Raw genomic sequence first — 20,896 nt, 5'->3', positions numbered from 1 at the left:
TAGATCTTTTCCAAATCTTCAGAATCAAAATACGTGTTGGTAAAATTAAAACTGTTAGTAAGAATATAATTGGTAAGAGAAATTATGGTAAGAATAATTTTCCAAGAATAAGAAGAATAATTTTCCAAGAATAAGGAGAAAACACAATGCAATTTTGTTTTGGGAATTCTTACTCATTTAGGCTGTATTTCTTTAATTTTCTGTTTAATTTTCTTATCTATGTTCAATTAAAAAAATAGGAGTTTGAAATGTGCTTCTCTTTATTTTTGGACTTTTGCACCAATATATGCTTTACTTCTATTCTAGTCTGAGGCAAATTTCTCCATTTGTTCAATTTCTTTTCCCTAGTTAGCTTACTTTTTCTAAGTTTTTTCTCTTTTACACCCAGAGGTAACCTTGAAAAGCTAAGTGTGACATCTTCATTTCTACAGGTGTGCCTTGTTGGGGAAATATAATGAAAGTAAAATCTCCCAACCCAGAAGTCCTCTCCATAAAGGTATTGGAGAAGGAAAGCACTTTAATTATAGAGTAATCATTAAGCCAGAACGTGAGTGCATCACAGCCAATCTGGTAAGAGTTTGCAAAGACAGAAAGGAACCTCAGCCTTTTGTATGGCTGAGCTGATGCAGCCCATTACATACATGTTCTTAAGCACTAACTAGCCTTCAAGTAAGGGGACTTGACTGCAGCATTTATCACACATAATTTGTCCTAGATTCTCTTGGTCTGGGGAGTGACCTTGTGTGTTAGTTAATGGGATTTATTCTAAATAAAAAATAAACGCTTCTTATCTTCATGATAAGAGGTAGTTTAACTTGGAGCAAAGTGCCCGTCGAAGCTGACCTCCTACCCTCCTGCAGAAATTGCAGATAGGGATGCTATCTCCTTTGATGTTGATGTTTCAAAGAAATGACTCCCATATTCTTCATAATGCTGACGAATCCTACCCAGCGTTCAGAAAGGTTTGGTTACATTGCAAAGAGGAGAAAAGACTTAAAGTAACAAGTTTTCTAAGGAAACTAAAGAAAGGGAGGGAGGATTGGTCTCTTCCTTTATTTTCCACACAGAGAATTAAAACTATTTAAAATATTTATTTATCCTTACATCCTGCAATAATGCATGCTTTTCTGTTTAACTGACAAATGGAGATTGCCAATGGTATGGCTGTCAACAGCTATACCAGACAGGATGAAATAGCACATCAATGCTTGGAAATATATTCAATCATATAATTAATCATATCATAATTTTTTGTAGTAAATTTTTCTATAACATGGTTTTACTCTTTCGAATCACCCCTTCTTTTATTTTATTGAAAAATGATGGAAAGGTCAGTGGTGATGCCAATGAGGATTAAGGAAAAAAATACATTAAAAAGCTGACCAAAGAATAAATGTTTGGGAGGGCACAATTTTTAGAAATTGAATTTGGGAGCTATAGGCACTCTTCATAACAACAACAACAGAAATTGTTTAAGATTTATTTATTTATTTGATGAGCATTCCTCTATGTTATGCATGCCCACCACACAATGACCAACATATCTACCCGCCTCTTACACAGAACAAGTCAAGGCTGTGTACTCAGGACCTTTGTAGTAACTACTTGTCATGGGATGACAGGCACATGGATCAGACTTAAAACCAGTCGTCATTCTGGGCACAAGGTTAGCCAAGCCCAAATAAGCCCAACGTGGCCACATCTGATCCACAGATCAATGAGAGGGAGAAATAAATATTTCTTGTTGGAAGTCACTGAGTTTGGGGTTGGGTTTTAAAATTGCCATTATTGCAGCAATAATGAAGATACCCTTAATATCTTTTTTAGTACACTTTATTTTTTCAGAGTAGTTTTAGTTTCATGGAAAAATTGAGCAGAAAGTGAGAGAGCTCTCATGTGCACCCTCTGTTCCCATATGGACAGGTTCCCTCACTATCAATATTCTGCACCAGAGTGATCCATTTGTTAACAATCGATGAAGTTACTTAATACATCATTATCACTGAAGACCATAGTTCACATTAGGGTTCACTCTTGGTGTTGTACATTCTATGAGTTTTGGCAAATGTATAATGATATGTATCCAATATACATTATATATAGTGCCATGCAGCATAGTTTCACTGTCCTAAAAACTTCCTGTGTTTCACCTAATTATCTTTCCTTCCCTACAACCCCTGGCAACCATTGATCTTTTTACTGTCTCCATAGTTTTGCCTGTTCTAGATATTGTATGGTTTGGATACTTGAATACAGCCAGAACTGAAAGAAGTCACTGTGATTGAAGTGGGAAAGGGGAATAAAATGATATTTGACAGATAAGCAGGGGCATTTTCATTTAATACCTTGTACACTATGGTAAAACATTCATTGTTATCTGATGTACCATGGAAAGCTATAGAAGAAGAGACCTAAGCAAATGAAAAAAAATTTTTTTAAACCTCTCTTTTAGAACATAGAGTTTGGAGGTATAAATGATAGGTATTACTGATGGATGTAAAGTCTGTGAGCCAAGGAGAAATAAGCAAAATACACAGGTCTTGCACCTGCACCATAGATCTGCGTGGATGTGAATATCATTACTGAGATGACTGGGTGACCAGGTATAAAGTGAGACTGATTGCGTTGGGGAGCAGTTAGGAATGACAAATGAAATTTGAAATGTTTAAGTTCGTTATGTTTGAGATATTTATGAGATAGTGCATTCTTCTTCTATTGCTGCAGTAACAAATTATCTCATACTTTGTGGCTCAAAACAACATAAATTTATTCTTTTATCTTAACAGTTACAAGTAAATGCTTTAGGTACATGTATAAAAATAATTTTCTAAAATATATGTGTTTAATAATAACATACTAATGAATATTTGATCTTATAATTAAATCAAGTATATAATATTTTATAGCCAAGAAAACTTTACAAATATATCTTCAGAAATGATACTCTAAGTGATTGGGTTAGGGAGGAGATGGGGGGTGTTTGTTTCATCCTAAGCTTATCTGGAGAAAGAAAATTCAGTTTTAAGATGGAAGTTAAAAATACATAGGTTCTTTTTAAAAAACAAAAAACAAACAAAAAACTCCATGGATTCTGGTCAGGTTTTACTCAACAATAGTTGCCAAGGAAAATAAACATATTTACGTTTAAATAACATGAAGGCTTACTTTTCCACACTTCCCAGAGAAATTATTCAGAAACACATACCAGAACTAAAGTATCAAGACGTTAGAATACTCCTTATCTAACGAAGTGTTTTCTATAGTTATTCAGTGATTGATGGGATAGGCTTTCTCTGCTTGGGTTGCCCTGAAAGAATTTGAGGTAAGGGCTTGGATGCAGATAATTCATTTCACTGGGGATCCCAGGAAACACGAGTGAGAGAGCAGGGAGACTGTGTCAAAAAAGGACAAAGGCTAATTTAAGGATCTGTTGTGGAGTCTGCTTCCTGAAAATTTGGCAGATGGATTTCCAGGGGACTTCATGTGAAGCATTTGGAATGCCTCCCACAGTTCTTGACTAAGAGCAGAGGTGAGAGCATTTGTCTACTGGCCCTGGTCTCTGCTGGTCGAAGCTTTTGGGAAGTACAGGCTTAAAGTTTCCAGGAACAAATTTGATAGATATCTCAGTTACAAAGTATCTTCTTTTCCATCTCATTTTCCTTATCCTAGAATGAGGAGGTTTCAAGGGACATCTGACCACATGGTGTGCTGTATTCTGCAAGTGCAAATTCATCTGAAAGACAGTAATTGTTATTAGAAAGTTTTATAGCATGGTTCAAGAAGAAAGCATCTTTATTTCTTATCTGTTTAGAAATAAATTCCCCTAAATCTGTGTTACTATAACAGTTTATTTGCTTAACAGCTTCCAAATATACTGTATTTTTATTCTTCTGATTTACATCACACTGCATGCATACCCATATGATCATTCCTAAGTGTTTCAGGTATGATGTTTTGTATATGATACATATTAAAACCTAACAGAGGTTAGGGCTTTCTCTTCTAGAATAAAGTGTCTATTTTACCACAAGAGCTGGAGGGACAGTGAAGACTTAGTTCAACCATCCAGGTTTTTGTAAAGAAGTAAAGATGTGCTTACCAAATGTGTAGGTACTCAAAGTTTGTAAACCACTGTTGACTTACCCTTAACACTTAATAGTTTGTATCACTATTGATTCACTCCCTTTTTTGGATGAAATATTTATCAAGATAGCATGTATAAAACAAGTTTTTGTTTTCTCAAAAAGTCTGTGAGTCATTTATTGGCTGAGGTAATCTGACTTGAAAATAATTAACTTGTCATTTTAATTCTTTAATTGGTAAAGTTATTAGACCTATGTTTTAATGTGTTCATAGACATAATTTTTACCTAGCAAAAGCACAGTGTTCAGATAAGCTTCAATTTCAAAACAGAAGACCTCATTTAGAGATTGTATTCTGCTACTTACTTGTCTGGTGTTATCAGTAAGAATTTACCTTTCCTGAGCCTTGGTTAAAACATTAATAACACCATAAGAACTTGGTTGAAAACAAAACAAAACAAAACAAAATCCAGAAACCCAAAATTATCTGACCAAGTTGGCTCTGATTATAAATTTTTTATTTAAAAATTTCACTGTGCTAAGCAATACATGAATAGATAGATGGTAGCTAACTAGATAAACAGATGCCCAGACTAGCCTGTTGAAGGATGAGAGGCAAGAATAAGTTGATTCAGCTGGCAGTCAGCCAGCCGCCAATCAAGAGCCAGTCCAATGCTAGACATATGAATGAGGCCTCCTAGAACATCCAGCTGGCCAACTCACCAGGTGAATTACAGGTGCAAGTCAAAGAGGGAAGAGCTGAACCAGCCCAAACCAGTCACTCTGCACCAATCAGCTTGGCTGATCCATAGAATTGCGAGGAATAACAAATGGTTGTGACTTTAAAAATATGTTTTCTAAGAATATTTTTATGAACGTATCTTTATCATCTCTAACAGTATATGTCTCTTTCTCTCTTCAAATAAACACATGATTTCTGTATCCTGTAATTCACACTAATGCATAAACTATGCCAACCTCCATAGCCATTAACTTTATTTTGCCTGAATCTATATTCAGCTAGATAGCCTACTTCACATTTATTTTCCAATAATTTAAGTGAACATCTTAGTGAGAAGACTGGTTAAGAAAAATCAGGCCACTTTTGTCCATTTAGGTAGAAAAAAACCCTCAAATTTTGCTCTTGAAATTCTGATGCTTTTTGTATTAGGCAGTATGAACAGTTACAAAACACCAAATAAGGGAAGAAGATTTCAAACATAAGAACTGTAACAGCAGTAGGGAAAATGAAAATTGGTTTAACTATTTAGGTTGGTGCAAAAGCAATCGTGGTTTTCACCTTGAATGTAATGGCCAGAACTGCAATTACTTAATGACAAAAACCGCAGTAACTAAATACGGTTCTTACCAGTTTCATAATAATCATAGAGCTGAACAGATGCTGGCTTGATGTTGGATACGAGTGCATCTTGTTTGATGGAGAATGAGAATTGAATTTCTTTTTGAGTAACCTGAGAATAAATCAATATTGTTATGCATATTGAAATGTATTCCCTCAACTTCTCTCCATTTCAAATATTCAGAATTATTTTAGCAATACAGTTTCGATACTTTTGCTCTTAGGAAAACTTTTTTAAACATAAAAAAACAAAGACAAAAGTAAAACCACATTGTGACTCAAGCATATACATCAACACACAAACTAAGTTATGACAGTAAACTCACATTCTCCAGATAGAAAAAGACATGAGTGGTTTTGATTTCTACTCGTTGTACTTTGCCATCTTCCTGAAGCTAAACATAAGGAAGAAAAATGTGCTGAAAATTCAGGGAACTAGGATTACAAACATCTAGTGATCCAAAGATAAAATATTTGCTTTCAACTTGGAGGTTTTCCTGCATCTTTATAAATACTTGCCATGTTTCTATAAAGCTTCAACAACAAATATTTATCTTTGAGATTTATTCATTCAACATTTTTGAAACATCTATCTGTATATATTAGATTCCAATTTTAAATAAATAGAATAATAGAATGAATATAATAATAACTAAACACTAACTCATTTACCTGTTTTTTAGTGATACACTGTTGACAGTATAAGAATATAAATTAATTCGAGAACCTCAATGTTTTACTTTAAGATACACATAAGATTCAAATTTTACTCCTTAAGAATAGAAAATGTATTCCTTTTTAAAATAAACTTGTGGCCAATGTATAGTATAGCACAGGGCTCAACACATTGTAACTATTCTGAAGTTATTTCAATTAACAATGTTTAAATCTTTACCTTCTTAACTGATGATCTATCTGGTACAAATCCTGAAAGCATCTTCACATCAATGATAGCCATGTTGGAAGAATTGCGCTTTCCATGATAACTTTTTTTAAAAAAGTACAAAATTTAAAATTCAGATAAACTTTGATCATTATTTAGGAAAACAAAAATATTTAGGAAAACAAAAAATAAAATGTATTTTCATGCAAAAAAAAAGTTTATTTTATCATCCCCTTTATAGAGTTTATTGTTCTGAGACTGGAATAATTTAATAATAAACTGAAGTTAGTGGTGCTCCGAAATGACACAACATGCGTCTTAATTCATTCCTAAGTGGACCCAGAGAATTGAACCTAGGTCTGATAACCTCGTTTTAGAATTTTATGTTTCAAAAGTAAGAGTTTGCAATGTGTTGATTTACAAACTAGAAACAAAGAAAATGTACCTCTTGAGGAGGAATTTATAGAACTTTTTTACCTTACAACTTCCTCCTGGTCCATATTTTTTCGAAGTCAGATTTATTTTTGCACCTACCATAATGTTATAAAATTCAGACAATTTAAACAAGATGAAATATATTTTCCGAGAGGATAAAGACAGGCCAGTCTTTCACATACAATAATTGGAATGTGGTTTCACTGGGAGGCAGAGAAAGACACTAGGCTACCTGAATTAGAGGTAGAGGGATATCTATGTTTACCAAAAAAAACAAAGAGTTGTTACCTGGCTGAAACAACAAGGTCAAATTTTGCATCAAATAATCCTCTGCAGAAAGCATTGGCTGTATTCACAGAAAGGGAAAATCCAGACGACTTCTTAGGGAGCAGGATGTTATATCTCAGAGTTGACTTGGAGAAACATATAATATGTTGTTGATTAACTAAAGGATTAATTTTAAATTCATTACCTCCACATTAACATTTCAACTTAAAGTTAATTTTTACCTCTCTGCTTCTTTTTTTCTATACAATTATATACAATATACTAGTAACACTAATTCTATACAATATACTGGTAACACTAGTAACTTTAGCTAACATTTATTGAACATATACGCTGTACTTACTTTTAAATGCTTTTTTATATAATAATTCTTTTAATGTTTCCAACAATCCTTTGAGGTAGATGCTATTTTTAACCTCCATTTTATAGATGAGGGCAACGGGGGACAGAAAGATGAGTAACTTGTCCAAACTCATACAGCTACTGAGTAGCAGAGTTAGACTATATCTATGCTGTGTTTTGGATAATAATTAAAATGATCTGATTTCAGCCTTAAGCAACTGATAAAATTACTATAATGTCAGAACTTCAGGAATCAAGGTACATACCATGAATACAATGAATAAATTATAAGAGAAATTGCAGAATCTAAATCCAAGATAAAATGACTTGGTAAGAGGCTTGGTTAAAGACTTAACTTGACCTAATAATCCCACTTCAAGAAATATTTCCAGAAGATATACCTGTCCAAGTACAAAGTCATATATACACATTAATAATTTCAAAGTCGGCCGGGCGCGGTGGCTCAAGCCTGTAATCCCAGCACTTTGGGAGGCCGAGACGGGCGGATCACTAGGTCAGGAGATCGAGACCATCCTGGCTAACACACTGAAACCCCGTCTCTACTAAAAAATAGAAAAAACTAGCCAGGCGAGGTGGCGGGCGCCTGTAGTCCCAGCTACTCCGGAGGCTGAGGCAGGAGAATGGCGTAAACCCAGGAGGCGGAGCTTGCAGTGAGCTGAGATCCGGCCACTGCACCCCCAGCCTGGGCGACAGAGCCAGACTCCGTCTCAAAAAAAAAAAAAAAAAAAAAAAAAAAATAATAATAATAATAATTTCAAAGTCATATGTAATGGTCAAAGAGGGGAACTACCGCCAACTGTCCAGAAACATTTGACATATTGAGTATACTCTGGTATATTGGACTATACAGTATGGCAATGCCAGCTAATAAAGGTAGAAGGTGTGATAGAATTAGAAAATCACCACTTTGTAGTTCTTAATGAAATGGTTGATCAGGTAAAGATCATCAATGCGTGTTAAGACTTGTAGGTAAAAATTGATGATGAACTCAACATCTTTACGATCCCAGTGTAATATTTTGAATGTTAATTGTTGGTGCAAAGAAGAAAAAAGCAGCAACATTAGTGGGGAAGTATGGCTATCACCACCTTTAATCCAGTGATCAAACTTCACATCGCTAATAATGATGTGCCTCTGGATGTGATACAGTATAAATATAGATCCAACTTTTAGTTACAGAAGGCACAGAATGAGACAACAAATTAAATGACAGCAGAAGAAAACAATCTGGTAAATTCAGAATTAGGGAAATTCTACACCACAACTGGCCTGATCTCTTCAACAAATTAATGTCACAAAAAATACAAAAAACTTGATAGATCTGTTAGGTTAAAAGAGACTTAAGAAGCATAACAAACAGCTGCAAAGTATGGCCTTTGATTGAATCCTGATTCGAAAAACAACCATAAAGTATATTTGGGGATAGAGGTTTGATAATTAAATTATATCATAATACAAACTATTGTTATTTATTTATTTATTTATTTATTTATTTTTTGAAAAGGAGTCTCACTCTGTTGCCCAGGTTGGAGTGCAGTGGCATGTTCTTGGCCCATTGCAACCTCTGTCTCCCGGGTTCAAGCAATTAATTCTCCTGCCTCAGCCTCCCGAGTAGCTGGGATTACAGGCACACACAACCACACTCAGCTACATTTTGTATTTTTAGTAGAGATGGGGGTTTCACCATGCTGTCCAGGCTGGTCTCAAACTCCTGACCTCAAGTGATCCGCCTGCCTTGGCCTCCCAAAGTGCTGGGATTACAGGTGTGAGCCACTGCACCTGGCCAAGCTATTGTTAATGTGTGGTCGCTCTGATAATGGCATTGCAGTTACATAATTGCATGTCCTTATTTATTTTTTGGAGATCCATATATATCATATTTAGGAGTGGCATGATAACTCTAATTTACTTTAGAATTCAGCAAAACAATGTGAAGCAAAAATGACCAAATGTGAACAAACTATTAAATCTAGTTATTCATTCGTTATACTATTCTCTCTAGTTTCACTTAGATTATAAGTTTTGATAAGTTGGGGGGTAAAAAAGCCCAAAATTACCTGCACATAAACACAGCCATTGCCATTCACTTCCACCATATACTTTCCCTTAGTTGTTGGCAATGGAATTTGTTGTAGCAACAAACGGTTCTTATCATTCACTTGGAAGGCTGTATTGAATCCTTGGTCAGAGAAAATTTGCACTGAATTTTGTCTATTCTTAGAGAAAGTGAGCCTCTGGAATAGTGTCAGGGCTTGGAGGGCCACAATGGTATCCTAAAAGAAGAATGGCAAATTGTATTAAAGCATACCATAGGATTTAGCAATCAGTCAAATACGGCTGTGATTTATTTAAAAATAATTTAAAATGCGATTACATCTTTTTCCATGCATTTTACTTTGTTTTGTGAACTATACTGTCTTGGGTGCTGTATAATTTAAACAGATAAATGCGGTTTGTGGCAACACTTCTGTTCAAATCTTTAACACAAACAAAACATTGTTTAATAGAATAAAAATGTAAGAAAATGCCAAGAAAATTTTTTTTAAATGCCTATCAAATCAGGTTTTGTTTTACCAAACATCAAAGCATACAACGAGGCCAAAATATCAATGGAAAAAACAAAAAGACTAAAAAGATGACAAAATATATGTGACTTTATATTTCAATAACAGTAGCATTTCAAATCATTGAGACAATTAATTATTACATAAATGACATCGAGACAGCCGGCTGGCCATTTAAAGTTAGGTCTCTACTGTAACTCTATCAAAATACATCCTATAAAATTACATCCCATAAAATTATATCCTATAAAATCAAAATATATCCTATAAAATGAATCATAATAGAAATATGATGAATTAATTCATATTACAGAAAAGTCTGATAATATATTTATATAATTTTTTGTGTTGAGTAATATTCTTAGTTTTAAAGTGAGAATCTTCAGTAGAATAATTACATTCAGTGAAAATGAAAAGAAAAGAATGTGTATTTTAAAGCATGATAAAAATTGGAAGAAAAACAGAAAGTTGACAAGGATGTTACACGCATTAGTAAGGTTAATATCTTTACTATATTCAGAAGTCTTACACATAATCAAGGAAAAGATTAATATCCCTATTAGGAAATATACAAATGATATGACCAGGAAATTTATAATATATGAAATAAAAGAGAACTTTAAAAAAACGAAAGCATATTCTATCTAAGTAGAAACCAGGGAGATTTATTTTTATACAGAATGTATTACTAATTATATTGTATCAGATCAAGAGAAATGATTTTGAAATTATATAATGAAAGGTACACACTGCTGATGATAATGCAAATTGAGAACACCTTTTCTGATAAAATCATAGCTAATTTTATACAGAACATTTAGTAGGTTAGTACTTAAGTTTTTATTTTAAAAATTAAAGTAAAGCATATTTGAATAAGTATTTAGAGATTATTACTAGATAAAATGCTACATCTGTAAAAAACCTGAAAGACAGCAAACTGAAAAATGATAGCAAGTTCAATAGTGACAACAATTACATTTAATTGCATAAATGTAATATATAAATTTAAAGACCAATACCACCAATGCAAAGCAAGTGCTCAATTTTCTTGTGCATAGAAATTTTATAAAGATATAGAGTTACCTTTGTGGAGAAGAAACCTCCACGGGAATTTTGCTGCTTTGCCACCCAATGTACAATCTGAGATGCATAGGACAGTTCTTCTGAAGTCAGCTGTGGCTTGAAAAGAAGAGCCAATAGCCCATAACAGGTCATCTCTATATCTGCGGAGGAAGCCTGAGGGTAGTAGAAAGATGACGATCCTTCCATAGAAAACCTCTCTTCCAGTTCCCAGTACACGGAGCCACCTGACCAAAAGGTGAAAGGAATTCAACAGTGTCTGTGTCAAAGCATGGCATATAACTGTGTGTGGTCAAATGGGTGGTATTTGAGGGAGTGCAAACCTTACAACTGGTAATAAAGAAACATGAGGAGATGATAATTATCCCACTGCCAATCATTCTACTTATCCAGCATGTTACTCCAGGAAGGGTCAAAAACACTCACCTACTCTTTTTGCTTTTTTGTTCAGCTCATTGAAGAAGAATTCCCTTTTGTCTTCATAGCCTACTAAACTGTAAGTGTAGGCTAGGAGAGCCTGCTCGTAAGTAGTCATAGCTCTTTCCCTAGATACAGTCTCTAAGCACTGGAGACCCTTTTGAATAGCCATAAACTGCAAAGAATAAAAAAGAAAAAATCAAATGTGCACACAAAAACACATACAAAAACACAGATGTAGATATGATCATTGCTGGAAAAAAATTAGGAATGAATCTTGTTTGTGCTGAAATGTTCAAAGGGCAAATACAACGTATTCATTTTAATTTCCACATAGTTCCATCTGCACAGTGTAATTTGACGATTCAGAAGAATATTGATTCAGTATTATTCAGCATATGTGGTAGCTACAAACATATAGTTCTACTTCCTATTACTATATTGTTGGCATAAAATGTTCTAAGTTCATAAGAAGCAAGTTCGTGGGATCACCAGTGGGCTACATACCGAGACCGGGTGGTCAGCTTCAAGCAGAGCACCGATAACATATGCAGTTAGAGAGATTTCATTATCTTCTTTTCCCTGAATGAAACATAGGGGTAACATGTCAGTCTCATGGAATTCAGAGGAAGGGTATTTCTAAATCTAATATATTTGAAAACTCAGTTTGTTCGTTTTCTTTTCCTATATTTTTGGGAGGTGAAGTTTTTCATGTCCTCAAAAGATACTGTTTATAAAAAGTAGGAAATAGAGAACAAACACCTGAACATTTTATATAAATAGGAACATCACTTGTCAAAATAACTTACGGGCCTCAGAAGGCATCTAGAATCAAAGGAGGGAGAGAATGTTCTGCAAAGTTCTAATTTAATTCTCACCCTCATATTTACCCTAGAAATAATATAAAAAGTATCATGAAAAGAATGCATGCTATGATATTACTATGATTAAAAGAGTATAGTATAAAATAGAAATATTTTATAGTAGTATAATCAGTAGATCAATCAATAGAGCAGAAAGAAATCATATCAAGTATAGAAAACAATGTAACAAAGTTAGCCTCAAAAATCGGTAGAAACAGAAAGCATTAATTAACAAGAGGTGTCATGATAAGTGGTAAACTATTTGGAATATAGAAGTAAATTACATATAAATTACACAACATACTGAATAAATTCTAGTAGGTCAATAATATTAGCTATAAAGAAAATCAAACTAGCTCCAAAAGATTAAAAGACAGGTACAAATAAGAAAAAATAAACTAAAAATAATCATATGAAAAATATTTGACTTTTGAACCAATTGACCTATAAACAAAAATAGACATTAAGCACCATCTTTTTTCTTTTATATTTTCAAAGATTTTTGTTTTCATACTTATATTACTCAGAGTCAGTAGTAGTGCTATGAGTTAGATACTCTATATGTAAAAAGAATCAAAATTGGCACAATTTTACTAAAAATCAATCTGGTAACGTTTTATCAGAACCTTAAAAAATTACACTTTTAGATAGCTACCCTAATTCAATAATGAACTAGGGGCCTATTTACATATAAGAATGTTAACAAAACATTATTTTGAGTTTATTAAGCATTACTGAAACCTCAAGAAAGATTTTGGTTTATTCATATGATGATGTATAGAGAGCTATTAATTTTATGTTTTTAAGTTATTCTAATGACATGGCAGAGTTATTATAAATAATGTTAGGTTTCTAAAAGGGAAGACTAAAAATCCATGCAGGATAATCTCAATTATATTTATAAACCATAAGTAAAAAGACTGAAGGAAAATATTGCCAAAACATTAATGGTGATTATTTCTGAATTATTGACATATGAATAATATTTTGGTCAATATCTTATATGAAATCTCCGAGCTACTTTCAACAAATAAATACTACTATGATAATTATGAAGAAAACATAAGTTTTAAAACACTTAGAAATAAAAGGCATATTCATTATGAACACTTATCTCAGGGATATTAGCAAGTAAGAGCAAAACAAATTGAATTCTAATAATAAAACAATATTGATAAAGAATTTCTTAAATGATAAAGCACTAAGCTATTAAGAATTATCCAGGTTCTGTTACTTGTTTGTTCACACTTTTACTAATAATCCTGCCCCTGCACCCTGCCCCCAGTCACCACAATTACTGTTAGAATCTTCTAGAGTTTTTAACCTGACTGAAGGAAAGAAAATGTTCCATTTGCTATAAAGAAACGTTTTATTGGTTTTCAAGATAATTAGTTTATGCTAGTAGAAATTCCCGTTCAACAATTTTTGCCAATTTCTTCAGTGTACTTTGGGATTCACTAAACAATTATAATGAAAGAATAGAAAACTGTAAGGTAGAATCTCATCAGTACCTTCAAAGCATTGTTGAAGACTTTGCCAAAATTTAGGAAGCAGCCATCTGGTTTCTGAATATTTAAGAGCCAAATAAGCGTTTGGGATTGAACTTTGTCATCGATATAAATGTAACGTTTAGCCTGTGCAAATGACTTGTAAACAAATGCAGTGAGCCTGGAAAAAAAAGATATACAGTGCATATTATAACAACCATTGAGAGGCAGGTGAATTCTCATTAAAATATGTGACTTGCTTCTGGCCAGGCATGGTGGCTCACGCTTGTAATCCCAGCACTTTGGGAGGCCGAGGCAGGTGGATCACAAGGTCAGGAGTTCGAGACCAGGTTGGCCAATATGGTGAAACCCCCTCTCCACTAAAAGTATGAAAATTAGCCGGGTGTGGTCGTGGGCACCTGTAGTTTCAGTTACTTGGGAGGCTGAGGCAGGAGAGTTGCTTGAACCTGGGAGGCAGAGGTTGCAGTGAGCCGAAATCATACCACTGCATTCCAGCCCGGGCAACAGAGCGAGACTCCATCTCAAAAAAAAAAGAAAAAGAAAGAAAAAAAGTGTAACTTGCTTCAATTATGTTTTTAGTTTCACATCCTGAAAATTTCTTTCTCAAATTCTAGCCGAACGTGTCCACCCACCCATCTCTTTGGCTTAAGGGATGATTTAAGTTATTCTAATGACATGGCAAAGTTATTACAAATAATGTTAGGTTTCAAGAAAGGAAGACTAACCTCTCATACAGGATAATCTCAATTATGTTTATAAAGCATAGGAGAAAAAGACTGAAGGAAAATATTGCCAAAACATTAATGGAGATTATTTATGAGTTGCTCAGATAAGAATAATATTTTTATTAATTTGCATATTACTGATTTGCTTAATTTGCATATTACTGATTTGGTAATAATTTATATGTTGCTGGTTAATAACTTAAATCAAGTCTCCATCCATTTGACTTAAATTCTTTCTCTTCCTCCTTCTCTGAATTCATCATTCATGCCCTCAATGAAGAGTCACCTTTTCTATAACATCTTCCCAGATTCTTTTATCTCTACCCGAAGCAAAACTAGAATTCCTGCACTTGTCCCCTCTTAACATCTAAGAGCTTATTGGGAAATTATAGGATGTTGTAACTAGAAAAATATCTTAAGAGGACAAGACGAGGCATGTGTGCCTTATTATCATTTCATGATAACCTGAGGTCTACAGGGTTTAAATGGCTCATCCAAAACGAGCTGTAGTTTATACTTAGTTAACTTCTCCCTTGTAGACTGGCATTCCTAACAGGTAAACACGGTCGGATTCATCCATGTGTGTAATATGCATTGCATTTAGTCCAAACACGTCATCACGCAATTGCTGGAAAAGTTGCCATGCCTATATACTTCCATAGGATCATGTGCATATTTTTATTACAGCTTTTATCACGTTGTGTTTTAATTTTTTTTTTCTTACTTGCCTTTTCCCACTATATTCCACACTTCTCAGAGTCAAGGGTCATGTACTATCAAGAGGCAAAATAATGTAGTGAGTGAAGGTTCACATTCTGGAACAGACATTCAAGTTCTGCCACAATATTGGCAATATGAACTTGCACAAATTATTTAACCTCTCGGTGGGTTGTGGGTAGAATTGTGTTGCCTCCTCATTCAAATTCAAATGTTGAATCCCTACACCTCAGTATCAGAGAATTTGACTTGTTTTTAAAGATAGGGTCTTCAAAGAGGTAAGTTACAATGACGTCATTTGAGTAGACTCTAATCCAATATGACAATATGACTGGTGTCCTCACAAGAAGAGGAAATTTGGACACAGATATGCACCGAGATAAGACCATGAGAAGATAGGGAGAAGACAGCCATGTCCAAGCCCAGAAGACAGGCTCAAAAAAATGTCAACATTATTAACACCTGAGTCATGGACTTCTGGCTTCTGGAATCATAAGAAGACAAATTTCTGTTGTTTACACCATCATCTGTGGTGCTTTTTTATGGTACTTAGCAAACTAATATATTGTGTTTCTGTTTCTTTATATGTAAAATGGGTGTCATGATGCTATCTGCCTCACTGGGTTATTATGGAGATTTACTACCCTCAATTAGAAAAGAAACAATAATGATTATTATAGCGAGCATCTGTCTTTTTGTACCTCAAGGATGTATTACTGTTCCCAGGACATAGCAGCTAGGGGTGAATATGTATTTGTAAATAAAAGTTAATAATATAGGGAACAAATTTTAAAATTTAACTTGCATCTCATTAATGACCCTGTCTTTTAGGCTTACAGTAATAATGCAGTCTTTGCTTAAATTATTTGGTTTTAGTGCTTATTTCCCCATTTGTTGCAACCGGGATTCTGCTCCAATATAGGTTTTTAAAGTCTCATTAAGAGGATTCATAGTTATACAGCACAATTTCTGAGTGGCACTATCAGTTATCATAAACAATCTTGAGACTATCTTTAGGTTAGGTTGGGATATTATTGTTTCAATGGAATAATTTGCTTCTATAATAAATGTAGTTTCATACCTTTTATCCTGCTCTATTGAGTTACTTTGTCTAATAATTTGCTTATGTATCATGTATAATTTTTTTGTAAGTAAAAGATAGAAATACCATAAGTCTTTAACCCAAGAGCCCAGGAATCCTATTAAAAGAATGTGTATGTGTGTGTGGAAGTTTGTATATTTATAGTTTGTGGGGGAAGATCCATAGTTTTTATAAAATTCTCAAAAATCACTTAAAAAAAAAGTAGATTAGAAGTAATTAGAAACATCTAGTTAAACTGATGTAAAAAAACTTCAAACCATGTGTGTCCATGTTCATCTTTATGTCCAAAGGTACTATATGATCCATCGAAGTGTTTATAAGACAGCTGTCTCTGATAACCTGAAACAAGAAGAGATATTATTTTTCAAATTAAAATGGATGATCCAGAAGAAAAGTTGGATAAGTTGAATATTTGTGTTAGTTATAAATGGATGTATACATACAGACAAATACATTCATGTACTTAACAAGCAAAATAGCCGGGATTCAGGGATTTAACTGAGAGAAGCAAAATAAGGCTTCCAAATGCTTTACCTGTGGTCAGGTATCCAATAATCTTGGATTTGATCTCTTCAGTCAGTTGTTGAGTCTGACTCAGATAGTCCAAGATGTAAATATTGGGAGTGAATAGGGCCATATTCTGCTCTCCACAACCAAAAGGCAGGTGAAGAAGATTCTGTAAGTTTTGCATGGCAGAACCGAGAATGTCTCCTGAAAAATCAATCAAGTCAACATGAAGGACTTTGTAAAAATTGGTAAGATGAAGAATATTAGTTTGTATTCAACATCTCTATGTCATAGATACCGGAAATAATTATTTTAACTATTATCTGGATCTTATTTTCTCTTCTATTTGTTGGACCCACACTATAGAATTAGCAAGACAACTCAGGGCCTTGTTTTCAGAACCATGGTGGAGATATGTTATCCAAAGCAGCACAGCCAAGAGCAGAAGAACCCAAAAGTTTGTGGGAATCAAAATTTCTGGAGAGCTCCCGGGGTGAAGTAGAAAACTCCAGGTCAATCATCATTTCAAAAACAACAGGATTTGGGCCCAAAATAAACCTTTGTAAAATGCTTGCCATTTATCAGATGCTGTTCTGAACACTCTGCTCACGCTAATTCATTCAATGCTTATAATAATAACACAAATGGGTATGATTTTTTTCATTTCTAATGAAATTGAGGCACAGAGAGGCTGAAAATTTTCCCAGCATCATCCAGAAAAGACACAGCGGAGTCAGGAATTCAGCACACAAAACAATGCTTCAGAGGGCCTGGACTTGGACACTTCCCTACACACTTTCTACCAATACCTAATAGTTGTGTAGCATTTACTACATGTCTCGAGATGTCTAAGCATCTTAACTCATTTAATGTTTATAACAATCCTATGAAATAAGTAATACTATTATCTTTATGTAAGGGATGAAGAAATGAGACACAGAGAGGTTCAGCAATTTTCCCAAAGTGATACAGCAAGTGGTGAAAATGGGATTCAAACCCAAGGCAGCCTTCTGGGAAAGTCAGTTCTCTTATCCACTATGCTTTGCCACTGTAAAGAACTTCTACAGTCCAAAGACTGAAATCATATCAGGTATCTTTTTGAATCACAAGGGTATGAAACTAGAAATAAATAACAGGACAAAAATTCACAAATATGTAGAAATTGAACACATGCCTGAATACCCACTGGGTCAAGGAAGAAATCAAAAGGGAAATAAAAAAAATACGTTGAGACAAAAGAAAATGGAAACACAACATACTAAATCTTATGGGATACAGCAGAAGCAGTTTGGAGAGGTAAATGTATATTGATAAACTGCTATATCGGAAAAGAAGAAAGATCTCAAATAAATAATCTAATGTTACACTTTAAGGAACTAGAAAAAGAACAAACTAAGCCCAAAGGTAGCAAAAGAAAGGGAATAACAAAGATTAGAACAGGAATAAATGAAGTAGAGACTAGAAAAACAATCAATGAAACTAGCTGGTTGAAAACATAAATGAAATCGACAAACCATTACCTAAGATAAAAAGAGTGAAGACTCAAATAAACAGGACCATAAATGAAGGATGAGATATTAGAACTTATACCACAGGGATACAAAGGATCATACAAAACTACTATGAAGCATTATATGCCAGTAAACTGATAATCTAGAAGTAAATACATTCATGCACACACATAACCTGCTAAGACCGAATCATAAATAAACAGTCTGAGAAGACTAATAGTGAGTAAGGAGATTTAATCAATATCACAGGTCTCCCATCAAATAAAAGTCCCAGACTGGATGGCTTCCCTGATGAATTCTCCCAAATATTTAAAGAACTAACATCAGTTCTTACCAGACTCTTCCAAGAAATCGAAGTGGAAGTAATACTTCCAAATTCATTTTACAAGTCTAGCCAGATACCAAAGCCAGACAAGGACATTACAAGAAAAGAAAACTACAGACCAAGATCCCTGATGCATATAAACCCCAAAAATCCTCAACAAAATACTAACTAGCTAATTGAATTCAACGGCTCACTAAATAGATGGAAACTGAGCCATTTGCTATTAAGAGAGCCTAAAAATAAGAAGGGTTTAGAATGATGGTGCTGGATATAATGGTGTAGCGTCTGTGACTTGTATTTGTTGGATATCATTTTGGTAATGAGACTTATTTGCTCAAAGCCAAAAGCTCAAGTAAGTGCAGGTCTTCTTTGGTTTTGATACTGGAAGATGTTCTGGGTATAAGATGAGTGTTCTTCCCCTCCCTGTTAGTATTTTTCTGGTCTATACTTCTACTGCAACAATGCAAGATATAACCATAATGCCACATAGAGTGCAGAATTCCTTCCACTGTACAGTATTCTTTAGATGTCCCTCTTAAGTCTTTAATCTGGGCTGTATATAGGTGATGACTAGAAGGTAGGGGCTAAACAGTCCAGAATTGTTTTTTGAAAAGATAGAAATAAATCATGGAGGTAACTATCTTTGAAATCTGGAATGAGCAAGAGAGCAATTTGCCCTTTTTAACATGGGAACAATGACAGGAATACAGTCTATTTAATTTTGGCATACATTTTATGTTTCTATATCTAAACACGTCTTACAGTTGTTCTTATTACCCTCAAGTTTTTCCAGTTGTTGGCGCGTTACTGGGGTTCTAGGTTTACAGGGCCTGTAAGTTACGAGTAGGATGCTTTGCCCAGCTTTGGTCATTGTCCCACAGGGACCACTGCCTTTGTGTGGAATGCTGTTTGCTCCTACCTGAGTGTTGTAATTTCAGGGCAAAAGAAGTGAAATATGCATGTTAACCAGTTCAGCACACTGTACTCTAAAAATCACTGGTTTGTGAGAAAACATAAAGTTTTTCCTTACTGAGGTAGCCTTAAATGAGACATGAGCCAGAAATGCTAATGATGGGAGTAAATTTTTATGTGTCAGATCGAATGGCCTTTAAGAAAGGAAAGTGAGTGTGTCATATATACCAACTTAGTCATATATACCAACCTCAATTATAAAATTGTTAGGCTAGAAATGCAGTCTAAAACAGATGACAAAACAGAACCATGGCAGAAATAGGTATAATTTTTCTCTTCTTTCCAAGCCTATGTATTATAGTGCTTTGCAGACTTACCAAGGACAGACCAATAAGCTCTAGGTGAATCTTTTACAAGATTATCTGGTAAAGTTAGCACTACTGGTTCAGATACTGTGGATCCTAGGAAACAGTAAAGTGAAATTATTAATTCAGATCTCTCATTCATTTTAAAAATCATGATTTCGACTTTGAATATAAGTTATCTCCTTGATTGTTAAATCACTTAATGTCTACTTATTGACTATTCTCAACTCTAAAATAATCAGAAAAAAGGTCAAAGAGATTCCTATAATTATAACTAATCATATTCACATAAACTCTTCACAATCAGTTACAATTTAACATATAATGAAACCTTAACTTTGGCGAGTACATTCCAATTTACTTTTGCACCTATGATTTAATTGGATTTTCACAAAACAACTTATAGGATGAATAGACTAGATGTTTTTCCTGCCTTGGTATAGAAGAGTATGCTTAGGCCAAAAGAAAATAAATTTGGAACATCACCTAATTGTAAGTGATAAAACACGGAATCTGAACCCACGCTTTTTGAATTGGGTTGAACATAATTTTCATACTGGTATTAAAATACTCCACTACCTGTGTATGCTCCTTAAGGTGACAAAATATTGGAATATAAAATGAGATCTCTGGCTACTATTAACTCCAGGGGCCTCTAATATTGCTAACATTCAAACAAACAAATAAATGGTGGCAAAAGCAAAATAAATTAGATAATAGAAAGAAATCCAGTTGCAGTCTGGTACTATTTATAGGGCAATTAATTGTTGCAGTGTTGGAAACAAATATTTTTAAGCAATAGATGTGAGACAAAGCCCCAAATAGGTAATGGACTTCAGAAGATGTGGTAATCAGAAAAAAAGACTTGTCAGAATTTGGTTCAGAGGTG

The 20,896-nt window shown here is 34.1% G+C and overlaps 1 protein-coding gene across 2 annotated transcripts in view; it reads right to left on the bottom strand.

Moving 5' to 3' along the window:
• Positions 1 to 3,085: 3,085 nt before the first annotated feature.
• Positions 3,086 to 20,896, bottom strand: part of LOC103218871 (ovostatin) — an 82,395-nt gene continuing 64,584 nt past the window's right edge. For both annotated transcript variants that reach the window (XM_007968150.3, XM_037995161.2), the window contains exons 22-34: positions 20,020 to 20,103; positions 16,922 to 17,098; positions 16,645 to 16,726; positions 13,847 to 14,003; positions 11,980 to 12,054; positions 11,482 to 11,647; positions 11,059 to 11,282; positions 9,469 to 9,684; positions 7,049 to 7,173; positions 6,338 to 6,428; positions 5,769 to 5,837; positions 5,452 to 5,554; positions 3,086 to 3,733 (exon numbers count right to left, since the gene is read on the bottom strand). In XM_007968150.3, the coding sequence (XP_007966341.3) occupies positions 3,666 to 3,733; positions 5,452 to 5,554; positions 5,769 to 5,837; positions 6,338 to 6,428; positions 7,049 to 7,173; positions 9,469 to 9,684; positions 11,059 to 11,282; positions 11,482 to 11,647; positions 11,980 to 12,054; positions 13,847 to 14,003; positions 16,645 to 16,726; positions 16,922 to 17,098; positions 20,020 to 20,103 (1,637 nt within the window). In that variant the 3' untranslated portion in view covers positions 3,086 to 3,665. The remainder of the gene's footprint in view (positions 3,734 to 5,451; positions 5,555 to 5,768; positions 5,838 to 6,337; positions 6,429 to 7,048; positions 7,174 to 9,468; positions 9,685 to 11,058; positions 11,283 to 11,481; positions 11,648 to 11,979; positions 12,055 to 13,846; positions 14,004 to 16,644; positions 16,727 to 16,921; positions 17,099 to 20,019; positions 20,104 to 20,896) is intronic.

The sequence above is a fragment of the Chlorocebus sabaeus genome, chromosome 11 (genome assembly GCF_047675955.1).
Source record: "Chlorocebus sabaeus isolate Y175 chromosome 11, mChlSab1.0.hap1, whole genome shotgun sequence".
NCBI classification, from domain to species: Eukaryota; Metazoa; Chordata; class Mammalia; order Primates; family Cercopithecidae; genus Chlorocebus; species Chlorocebus sabaeus.
The sequence above is the reverse complement of the archived record's forward strand: the minus strand, read 5'-3'. Positions and strand labels throughout refer to the sequence as shown.